This window comes from Conger conger, chromosome 12 (assembly GCF_963514075.1).
Source record: "Conger conger chromosome 12, fConCon1.1, whole genome shotgun sequence".
Classification (NCBI taxonomy): domain Eukaryota; kingdom Metazoa; phylum Chordata; class Actinopteri; order Anguilliformes; family Congridae; genus Conger; species Conger conger.
This window is the reverse complement of record NC_083771.1, coordinates 39,153,386-39,165,833: the sequence shown is the minus strand read 5'-3', so window position 1 is coordinate 39,165,833 and position 12,448 is coordinate 39,153,386. Positions and strand designations below refer to the sequence as shown.

Sequence of the window (12,448 nt, the reverse complement as noted above, 5' to 3'; positions counted from 1 at the left end):
AGATACAAGTATAGTTTTTTGCGTTAATGCTAGCCTGCATTTAATGTGTGCAATATGGTTACCAAGGCATGCAATGTAGCTAATGTGACATACCAGAGGGATGATAAAATATTAACATTTGTATATGATTTGATCGCTTTATGACTAAAGGATAAAGGGAAATACCTTTCACCCAGTCCAATATACAGTATATCCATGATATGAAACGTGTTCACTGTGCTTTCTGACCCTGGATAAAATGGGATGAATTCAGAAAAAAATTTCATCAAACTTTATTTGACATACTATTAAATCATAGAGTCATACACCACATAGTATTGTACATTTTGTCCAGGGAGGCTTTTACTAAACTGTTTAAAATGCATAAACTGCAAAGAAAACATTGGCATTGTGATCATAAAAAATGAAATAGCAACTATACTTTTGAAACTGATTTTCACCATTATCTGGAGCAAATGCACATAGTCGTGCAAGTTCCACTGTTATCGGTAGTGCATCAAAATCAAATCACTGGAGACATCACTATTCATTGTCAATGGAGACAATCTTCCCCCATATCATAAATGAGTGTTGTTGTGCATTTGAGAATTAGCAAAGGCTATGTAGATTCAGTTCATGTTAATCTGTAGTTACATTGCATCTTGGCTGAGGTACAGTATATTATTGAGCAAGCACACCATACAAATATGTTGGTATCTAAACCATTTACATAGCAAAACATTGCATGCATCACACATTTTACAAAATGACATTTAGAATACAAAACATAATGTGGTGTCATAATCTTGTTTTGGCGTTAATTTGATATTTATACAGATATTATAAAAATAGTGATTCACCTCATTAAAATTGGAAAATGTTTTCTGGTTTCTTTGAAAACAGCTGTGTTGTACCAACTCACATGACAATGACAACTGTATTATTTTATTCCCTCTGGGTAAATTGGTAATTTTCTATATTGATTTGGAAACTGTATACTTCATATCCTCCAAAGACCCCTACTCGGGACATGAGCCTCTGGCCATACTCGATGTATTCTGCTATGCCAAAACCTACACTACAAGGAACACAAAATATTAATTGAATTTAATATTTGGGCCATTTTTCAGGAGCATATTAATGTGCAATCCAAAAACAACTTGCCTAGGCAAACATGTTGAAAATAAATTGAAAATATGGTTTTAATTAAACAGTATCCATAGATTAGACATACCACTAAAATTGTGTGATGTGCATGCCAGTCAGCCTATTCTCTTTGGCAATCAACCAACTGCAAATATAACAAACACATAATCTATTATATTTACATACAGTATAATTGCGATATTCTCTCTTTGGGTGAGACATTTTATGATGAATGAGGACAACAATGTGAATGAATTATATGATAGTGTTATATTTGCTGTGGCACTGTGATTTATTGGCTAGGGAACTCAAATGTTGTAGATTTGTTTACCGGCTCATTTGCACCAAAGGAGTAATGTTTGATGTAGATGAAAGTTTAATTAAATTATTATTATAAATAATGATAAATGTAGCTAGTGCGTACATAATTCACATTGTGGCATGTCCCGTCAACTGCACAATGTCCTATTTAATCCGGTGTGATCATTAGTAGTACCTGTGCTCTTTTATCTGCAATGATGAGCCTTAATGACTAGGTCAGAATAAATAAAATGGTCAGAAATTTCTACACTTAAGAATATGGACATGTAATGCTATTTTACTCAATAAGATATGTTCAAGAAAAACTTGATGGGCACTGCTTCTTTCCTGGGGAAGGTGCACATCATTTTTGGTGACAAATAGCACAACTGACAAATTCATTGTTGCTGATGATCTGCTTTTAAGCATCAACTGTATCTAACAATATGAGCCATGGCTGCAAGATCTTGATTAATTACACAGAACACCAGTGAACATACATATGTTGGATATACCGAAAGAACAAAATCAAACAAAATAGATTTATTAAAATTAAATTGAAATGAGGCTAATGTGCACAAAAAGAGAATGTTGTTTATAAAAAAGATGCTACATTAATAGATGTTGCCATTTCAATAAATAGTGGAGTTATATTGTTAAAATTTCCAAAGAATGTTGCCATTACACACAAATAAAGGAGTTAAATTATTCAAAGAAATAGAACACTTAGAAAAAGTGATGTCCTTTTACAGCAGCATTTGTTTGGATTTGATAGTCTATTCACAATTATGAGAATTTTATCATGTTGTTTATCATGTTTTATCATGGCTTTCTATAGTGTTTAAAAAGAATATATAATTTCCGATGGTCTCAATTTGAATACAGGATTTAGAGCATTCTTTAAAAAACCTTTTTTATTATTAATCCATTTTACTTGCATTAAACTGGCAATATTTACACAGCATATTCGTCAACTCATCCCTCCGACATAGCATCAAGATTAGTCTCTTTGTTCCATCTTTGTTTTATCAAAGGTAATGGCTATTGACACAAAAAATGAATTCTAAAATGTAATTTTAAACCCCACTCTGAAATGTTTTTGTATGGGCTATGTGAATTTTGTATAACATTCCATTTCCACTCCAAACAAATGAAAACTTTTAATGAAATAACACAGAATATAGCTATAATGCTGAAGAACAGACAAAAACAGGCAACGTTTCTCACCCATCAAGTTCTAAGACATACTCTCATGATATCTGCTACAACCTGTCAGTAATTTCATGTTGGAAACTCTGCCAGCATTCAGCTGCTTCAGTCATTTGCTTTAAAAAGTGTTGCAGTGACTGAAGTGACATGGCAACACAGTAACTGCTCGAGGAGAATAGACAAGGTACACAAAATTTACCATGAAAGGTGATCTCAATCGAACCTTCTGGGTGGCTGGGGTGGCAGGATAGTAGGGTGCTTAGATTGAGCTGTGTACGCCATGAATCTGCTGTACGTTACAGTTGATAAAGCTAGTGGAATAGGGCTTGAAATCAAACTTCCTTGAAGAAAGAATCAATACAGTGGAAATAACTCAATATTTAAAAAAGGTGTGCATCAGCTCTTATCCTCCTTTCTCTTCTTAACTCCCTGTACTCTTGGACTGTGGGAGAAAAATAACAGTCAGCATTTATCTCTTACTGAGAACAGCATCAGCCTCAGACTGCAGACCATGAACACAAACATAATGGGGCCATGTTAAAGTTCTAGACAGTGTCATCTTCTGGCTCCTATTGCCCTGACTGAATGAAGAAAAACGTTTTTTTTTTCTTATCAAAGTCAATTGTTTTAGAAAATGTCAGGCAACTAAATGATGAAACAAATGTAAAACTTACATTTTACACTTGACCTGCCACAGAAGAGAGGGAGAGAGAGAGAGAGAGAGAGAGAGAGAGAGAGAGAGAGAGAGAGAGAGAGATAATAGTGATAAGCTACTTTGCAGATTGGTTTTCAAAGAACATTGATTATAATAAAAGAATATATACTGTATAAATATTATAAACAATATATGTTTGCGCAGGTTGGCTCTTCCATTGAAAATAGTGCTAGCATTAGGGCTGATTTAATTTCCTTTGCATTTTATATCAATATTGTTTCACAACCTACATTACTGTCCCGATCCTCATCGCTGTCATCCTCACTGAGAGTGGGCTTGGCTTTGCCTTGACTATGACTTTTCTTTCCCTTGTCATTCCAGGACTCATCCATTTTATTAAGTTTGTCTTTAGCTTTTGCTGTAAAAACAAAAGAAAAAAATCTTAATGGTTATGTGAGTTGATAGCTGAATATAAAACATTTCAGATGCAATTCAGAATTCATGTTCACATTCTAGTGTGTAAACACACAAGTGAGACTGTCCACAAAAAAATATGCTGTGAGAAAGCTAAACCTTAGCACATAATCCACTAGATGCTGAATCTTTAACAACAAAGCCTTTTTACATTTACCAAAAAAAGCCTTACATTCTGATCCTGATTCAATTTCATCATTGTCATCAGCACTCTCTGCTTCCCTCTGTTCCTTCTCAGCAATTTTCTGCCGGGCGCTCTTGAACACTGACTGGAGCACAATGGAGTCTTCATAGATCTGCAGGGACCACACATGAACCAACTCATTCCAACATGCAAACCAAGGCTCTATCAGTATAAAGTGTTCAGTTCAATTAATCATTCATTGTCATGTGAGTGGATTCCCCCCCCCCCCGCAAAGCTATGCAGATACATCTGAGCATTCAAATGAATTTGCTAGCATTCGACTCCCATTCATAAAACACAAGCTATCATGATTGTTTCTTGATTGATGATTTGTGCTCCTCATTTCTGATTTTATCAAACAGATCACTGTGGTTATGTTACAAGTGAGCTATGGAAAGATACCATAGACACACCTGGGATCCCTCCAGATGGAAGGTCTGAGCATTGTGACATAGGAGAAGAACATCCTTCTCCAGATCCTCTACATTCCTGTACTTGTGGTTACGAACACGTTCCTGATGGCAAAAAAGAGATCAGGCTTGGTACAATGATACTGTATTTCCAACATGTAAAACACAAACTCTGAACTGTAATCTATACTACCACTTCTACAACCAACAGCAGCAACAACAATACGATAGGGAACAAGAAAACAGAAAAGACAAATACTCACAGCAGTTTTATGAAATTATTGTTCAATTTAATGTAATTGTTCATTATGAATCGTAATTCTGCCATGTTAATTGTTTGTAAGTGTGGTATTAAGTTCACCTTGATCTTCCTGAAGTCTACAGGTTTCCTGATCAGCTCATAGTACTCTGGGAGTTCCTTCCTGGGCTGCAGTTGGATGAAAGCTTTGCTGAGCTGTCGGCCAGACCTGAAATCAAACACACTGTTAACCTGAGAAACAAGATGGAAGGCAAGGTTGCCTTCTGTGGAAGGCAGCATTTTTCAATATGGGAATGTAGCAAGTTAAAATTTTGAAATGTTTTTGAAATGGCTTAATTTTTATTTGTAAAATCAATAAATTGTCTAATTTCTTTATTCAGTTGTTACATTTACAAATAAAATAGATATGGTTTCCTAAATACACAGCAACTACATTTAAAATGAATTAATCCATGATGTACTAGCACAGTGGAAAGACCACATGGAAAATTAATCCTTTTTACAGTTTGTGTTCTCTGAAGCATGCTGTGACTTCAAGTGTTGCCATGGCAACAAGGCAAAGTTAAGTATACTGTACCTTAAAAAATAGGCATAGCTGCTGTCTGGCATGCTTTTGCCAAACTGCCAAAACATTTCCATAGTGAATAGGTTGCACTTGGGCACCAGTTTGAAATTCAACAATTAACTCTTTATTAATGATGACTATCTGTATTTGAAAGAAAATTGATGTACAGTAATAACAGTCAATTAGATACGGTACGGTAAGGTTTTAACCACAAATCCATAATGCAAAGAATGAAATGAATAGTTTTAACTATTACAAAATTGACAATATAGAGCAGTGAACAACTAAATAATAATAATAATAATAAAATCAATATTTTTTGTGACCACCCTTTGCTTTTCAAACTTCTTCAATTGTCTTAGGTGCACTGTCTGGCAGTTTCATAAGAAAATCAACGGGTAGGTTGAACCAAACGAACTTGCCACAGTTCTTCTGCAGCCTTTGGCTGTCTCGCTTGCTTCTGGCTATCCAGGTAATCCAAAACAGCCTTGATCAAGTTTTTATCAAAAAATAATTTCTGTAATATGTTACTTCATTTAATGAAATGCAAAAATGTCACTGTGACATTACATTTTTTGGAAAAATCTTAAATTTGTTCTTTTCTACTGACACACTAATGCAGAAAATTATTTTTTCACACTGTATAGCATGTACATGTACATAATAAAATTGCACAGTGGACTTTTTAAATGTTTTAAATGTGCATAATATGGAAACCGTCCTTCCCTGGTGAAACTAGTGATACGGTGTATATTGGATATGCTGCTATTGAATCTAGACCTAGTGCTGTTATTGAGAAACTGTGCAAATATTGAATATGATGTACTTTTTCCAAACACTGGCTTTTTTTCCAAACAAGAAACTCATCCTAAGAAAAAGAGCTGTCTATCAATCTATCACTAAATAATCCAATGCTTCAATCCCTAGTGTAGCCACAATACACAACTGTTGGTCCCCAGAGCAAGGCTCTTAACCCCAAATTGCTCCAGAGGGGATTGTCCCCTGCTTAGTTTAATCAACTGTAAGTCGCTTTCGAGAAAAGTATCCACTAAATAACATCTTATTTATTTTAACTGAATTGCAAGATCATAGGCAATAGTTTTCATTGCAATTCCCTATAGAACCTGAAACACTGTGACATATGCTTGAAACTATCCAATAGCTTCAGTACCCAGTGATATTTTTCATTGTTAGATACATTTTTCTTCTGGAAAGAATGACCTATTACTTTGTTTACTGTTCTTTGTTCTGGAATTCATTTCAGATACGACCAAAATTAAATACAGCCACTTCACAACACCATCTCCTTCCAGTACAATACACCTTTTAGTCTCTTCTGCATAGTGTGCTGCATATTTTCAATGTTTTTTATATCCCTATAAATATGAAATGTTTGAATGACTTGGGATTTGCAGTGCTTCATACCCATCCTTGTAGCTGATGACCGTGTCCACAATGGCATTCATGTGCTTGGTGAGCTTTGGTGGGTTTGGGGAAAGCTTTTCGGCTGGGGGTCTACCGCGCCTCTTTTTGACTTTCTCCCCGTCTTCCTTGCCAGGATCCTTGAGGATGCGTCGCCTGCCCCTACGTTTCTTTGCATGGACTTCCTCTTCCATCTCCTCCTGGTCCTTATCGCCAGAACCCTGTTCAGAGGATATTTTACCTTGTAAATGATTTACAGGTTCTTAGAAAGGTCAGCAAGACATAAATTTCTCAATAGAGAACAGCCAAATTATTACATTACAATTACATTAGAAGAGATCTTTAATAATTAATCTAAAATACAAAAGATTAAATATCAACTGGATCTCCTGACAGTTGAAGAGCTTTCCATAATTAAAGTGGTGTTTACAGTGCAGGGACTCGCAAAGGTAGGTTGGTATTGTTCATATTTTCATAGTAGATTATACATTTTGCCTCTAAATTTATACAACATTTTTAATTGGGCCTCCAATTAAAAAGGTAAAAGTTGACTTGATTTGTTATTGTTGTTATTGTTGGTTATTGTTGGTTATTGTTGGTTTTCTCATAAGCAATTTCCTCAAGTTATTCCAGTTCTTTAAATTTCTTTGCAGGCTAACAGTAGCTTTAAGCTGTAAGCACCAGATATTTTAAAAACTGAACTACACCCACCAAATGGAAGAAGTTGTGCCATGTCATGATTGACAGCCTTGAAAATTATAATTTTATTGATATACAGGCAAGAAATAAACCCTAAAAAATATATTTGGTTACTGTTTTCGCCCTACCTCCTGTTTTCAGCAAATTTCGGAATTGACCTTGGAAGTCTTACTTAACCCAAGCAAAACTGTTGCCCATATATGGATTTCCAATTAAAGCACAATTTATCTATGGGAAAAATGAATGGCTTTTTCACATAACTTTTTCTGTCAAAGTCTGTGATTTAACATGGCGTTTAATATTTGGATGCTTTTATCAAGACACATTTCTCTCTTAAAGCTGGGATAGGTGATCTTGGGGCCCAAGCAGAATCTGGGCAGAATAAATGTATACCCCCCTCCTCTCCAGTCAGCCTCTCAATTTTGATAGGCAGGTAAGACCACCTGGTTGAAAACTGCCCTCATTGGATGTTAGCTACCGGGGCGAAGAAAAACATAAGTCCTTGAAACTCTGGGTCAGTCCAGATATCGGATTTCACCCCAGAGTGGTTGGTTTATTGCTAGCTGTCTGAATGTGAAGAGGATTTCACCAAATATGACCAAAAAATAAAAATAAAATGGGTCCATTGAATTCCAATGCGACATTCCAACTGAAATAATTATTTAGTTAGCCGAAAGCTAACAGCGGCGGCACGGATGGTGCAGTGGGTAGCACTGCCGCCTCACAGCAAGGAGGTCCTGGGTTCGAATCCCCGTCGGCCGGGGCCTCTCTGTGCGGAGTTTGCATGTTCTCCCCGTGTCTGCGTGGGTTTCCTCCGGGTACTCCGGTTTCCTCCCACAGTCCAAAGACATGCACGTTAGGCTGATTGGAGAGTCTAAATTGTCCGTAGGTATGAGTGTGTGAGTGAATGGTGTGTGTGCCCTGTGATAGACTGGCGACCTGTCCAGGGTGTATTCCTGCCTTTCGCCCAATGTATGCTGGGATAGGCTCCAGCCCCCTGCGACCCTGATCAGGATAAGCGGGTTCAGATAATGGATGGATGGATGGATGGAAAGCTAACAGCACAGCACACAACAAGCAGCTCTGTGAGAATGGTTCCCAGGTTAATCAATGTTACTGTTAGCCAGCAAAGAAATTTTAATAAATTACTTGAATAACTTAAGGAAATTACCAATGAGAACACCAACTATGACAAGAATAAAGACACATAAGGCAATATATACACCTGTATGAAGTAAAAAAGAAAAGAAAATATATCTATATTATTACACAAACGAGTAAGAGCCAACACTGCATGAATGGTAACTGAAAATACAGCCAGATACAGCATTGCGTGTGATGTTGCCATTGTTCGACGACTTGCTAACAACTTAGCCCTAGCAATTTGCCTTTTAAATTCAGTATTTTTAAGTACTCTTTTTTCATATACAAACAAACGTCCAAATGTCTGGAAAATGCTAACAAACCATAGATATTTACGAAGGAAATGACGACACAACTTGTTAGGCCTATGAGCACAATACGTCATTTTCGTGACGAAATAGAAGGCGGAAGTAGGGGTGCAGCTATTAGCTTCGTAACATTAGGATTGTGAAATTAGCATTGTTCGCTGAGCCGCTGTGAATGCAGATGGTAACGTTACAATGGTTAGCAGACGGCAAACGGAAGGTGAGGGTCTGGTCATACTCGCTGCAGCAGACACTTTCCACGCAAGCTGACCTAGGCGTGCATGCAGCGCAAGCACACCGAGAATACGATTACATTTTATCACCTGTGTATGTTACGTAAAAGCTGAGCTCTTGTATCCAGGCAGTAGTTTAATCGGAATACTTGGTGATCTTAACCAGCTCACCCAGTAACCCTGCTGCGTGATATACTGTAACGTTACCCCCCAATGCAATGCTTACTAGACAGTTAGCTAGTTAGCCAGCAAAACAATTTCTTAAAAAACTGCCGCTATAGCTAGCTAGTCATAGCCTATAAATTGTAGCAAAACTGTCTCCATTCAATTGAGAGCCCAACATGTAGCTTATGTCGCTTATGTTTCAGTATTTCAATACTGTCAATTTCTGGCATATTTTCAACCTAAAGGTATACAACAGAGCTGCATGTGTTCCCACTGTGACGTCACGGACTAGAGTCATTTTCCAGAGTGACTTTGGGTGTTTCCATCAGCAGTGATCATTTTATTTAAAAATTTGTAGCCATAGTAACACGAATGTCAGTGTCATTTTATGAAAAACCTGTATTATAACAATAATTGGTCTAATAGCTGTGGGCTGATTTAAAAGAGAAATGTGTGGAGATTTAAAAAAAAGTTTCTAATCCAAGTTTTCAATGCTAGCTAAACTACACTCATTTACTCATAGAGAAATTCCCGTTGAACCAGAAACCCACATATGTTCAAAGATATTCCTCTATGTTATGTCAGACTTCCAAGGTCTATGTCTCTGTCGTTATTACTGTACTATGACTAACCTATAGCTAACAAACTAACAATGTCCTTGTAGTTAGTAGTCAAACTAACCCATGGCTGGATAACATTATAGATTACTTTCACAACTACAGCTTTCTGTAAAATCCTGAATAATTATAATTATGTGCACACATTATATATTTAATTATTCATCAAAATACACTCTGTGAGCAATTTATTAGGTAAACCTGTACACCAGTTAATGCAAATATTTTATCAGCCAATCATGTAGCAGCAACTAAATGCATAAAAGCACGCAGATGTGGTCAAGAGGTTCAGCTCTTTTACAGACCAAATATCAGAATGGGGAATAAATGTGACTTTGACCTTTGAATGATTGTTGGTGCCAGACAGGGTGGTTTGAGTATCAGAAACTGCTTATCTGGGATTTTCACATATAACAGTCTCTAGACTGTTTGCAGAGAATGGTGTGAAAGACAAAAAACATCCAGTGAGCAGCAGTTCTGCAGGCAAAAATGTGTTGTTATTGAGAATGATCAGAGGAGAAGGGCAAGACTGGTTGAAGCTGACAGTAAGGTCTCAGTAATGCACACATTGCAACACTGGTACGCAGAAGAGCATTTCTGAACACACAATGCATCAAACCTCTAAGTGGATAGGATACTATGATACGGCAGCAGAAGACCAATACGACTAAGAAAATAAGTGTAATAAATACCTAATAAAGTGCTCACTGAGTGTATGGAACTATGGATGCTATGTGTGGTTTATCACTCAGGGCTTTTGTGTACCAAGATAAATGGAAACTGATTGCCATCTAGCTAAATATATAATTTTATTTGGTTATTATTTTATTGCTATTTTTGCATGTTATGTCTTTTCCCTGATTTGATATATTTTTATGTCAAATTTCTGCTCATGATTTACGGGCATGTGGCAGAGACATAAAGTGCCAGCCATAAACAATAAAGCCATAGATACTTCTGACATTTAGCCTTGATCCTTGTCGCTTGTGTCTAACAGGTAGTCTCATTCACATAAATCATGACATCCATGGGAAATTGCAATATTTTTAAGAGAGGCAATTTTAAATTGCACGAAATGTATTCACAGAGATGATGTGCAATATTGCTCACACAACCTAATTTCACAATTTCTGTTTTGTAGTCATACACTGCATATCATGAAAGGCATTATTCACACAAAATAAAAAAAAGCATTTTTTTGCATTCGTTTTCTTTAATAGACAATTTCATGCACAGAGAATAAATGTCTAGCATCACATGAACATTAACAAAAATAAAACGTTGCCTTTTCTCTCAAAGACATAGCATTGCTAAACACACACACACACACATACGTATGGACAAACAAACACATGTGCACAAACACAGTTTGCATTTCCCTTCTGTAAGAATCAATAGATGAGACATACATTTCTGGAGAGAATCTGAGACACACTGTATGACAGCCGATGATAATTGCGGTAAATGATATGTGATGTATGGAATGTGTGTGAAATGCTCTGGTGCTCCACTGATCCAGCCCGGTTCTCCACCTCATTGTTTTTGTTCACACATGTATGAGGCACGGCTTGCCTCTCCCATCCCCCATCAGCAGATGCAATTACCTCACTCGCTCATTTTTTCATCTTTCCCTGTACCTCAGCTAATGCTCCTAATGCATTTCCAATGCAGATACACACCGAGACAATTAGGATGAACAATACCGTAGATAAATACGTCCCCTCTCAGGGAAATGCAGCCAGTTCTGTCACAACAGCTACAGAGCAAAGAAAAAAAGATTCAGGGATAAGGTCTCAGAAGCAGAGACTGAGCAGTCAAACGTTCGGATAGAGCGAGCGAGCGAACGAAAAAGGCACATCCTCTCGGGGATCCTATGAAACCAGGCCTAATAATCAACAGCAAAAATCTGCAGCACAATTCATGGGAATGCAGAAAATCACAGACCAGCCAGAAATACTGGAGATGAGTGAGTACAGCAATGATGAGAACTGCAACAAAAAAATATCTGTTACTAATCGAATGCCAGCGGTTTACAATGCTCTGAGAATCTCCTCCGAGAGCTGCACTTATTTCATCCTAATTCACGATGAGCATAAAAGCATGATGTGTAATATAAAAGCTTGCTGCATGCATTTTTTTGTACTCTTTCATTTCTTCACCGTCTTCACAAGTACGAGACTGCTGCGGCTGAGAAAGAATCGTTTGATCTGTTGCACACCTACACACACTGTGCCTATGCTGTAGCCCTGCCGAATCCTGCACAAGACAATAAAGAAGGATATTTACCTGTCTGAAATCAGTAGGCCGGCTATCAGCAATCACTGTTAGAGGGGATAAAATTAACAACCCAGCAGAGCAGCGTGCAGCTAGTCTCTTCATCAGCTGATCAGTCAAAAAGGAGAGCTGGGGGAATGCTACGTTTTCATAATCAAGTATTTTTTTTTTTCTTTTTGAAAATGTAATAGTGAGTAGAATGCAAACTCCAGTTCAGCAATTTAATACTTCTCTGAGCAGGGCCTGAAGCCTCTCCTTTCTAAAAATACATTTTGACAAAGGTTTGTCATTTTTCCTTCAGTTTATTTCACCATTGGATGCAGATATATTTATGGTTACACATTGTTTCTTATTAGTCACATAACATATTGTCGGCATTATAAGAAGGCAACTTTTCAGGGAAAGATAA

At 37.0% G+C, this 12,448-nt stretch overlaps 1 protein-coding gene across 1 annotated transcript; it reads right to left on the bottom strand.

Moving 5' to 3' along the window:
• Positions 1-256: 256 nt before the first annotated feature.
• LOC133142562 (probable global transcription activator SNF2L2) lies at positions 257-12,144 on the bottom strand. Its single transcript, XM_061263837.1, has 8 exons — positions 12,052-12,144; positions 6,607-6,824; positions 4,719-4,824; positions 4,361-4,462; positions 3,936-4,059; positions 3,576-3,707; positions 3,309-3,322; positions 257-3,076 (listed from the first exon to the last, which is right to left on the bottom strand). The coding sequence occupies exons 1-7, from the start codon at positions 12,142-12,144 to the stop codon at positions 3,312-3,314; spliced, it is 786 nt and encodes a 261-aa protein (XP_061119821.1). The 3' UTR covers positions 257-3,076; positions 3,309-3,311.
• Between the last annotated feature and the right edge of the window lie 304 nt (positions 12,145-12,448).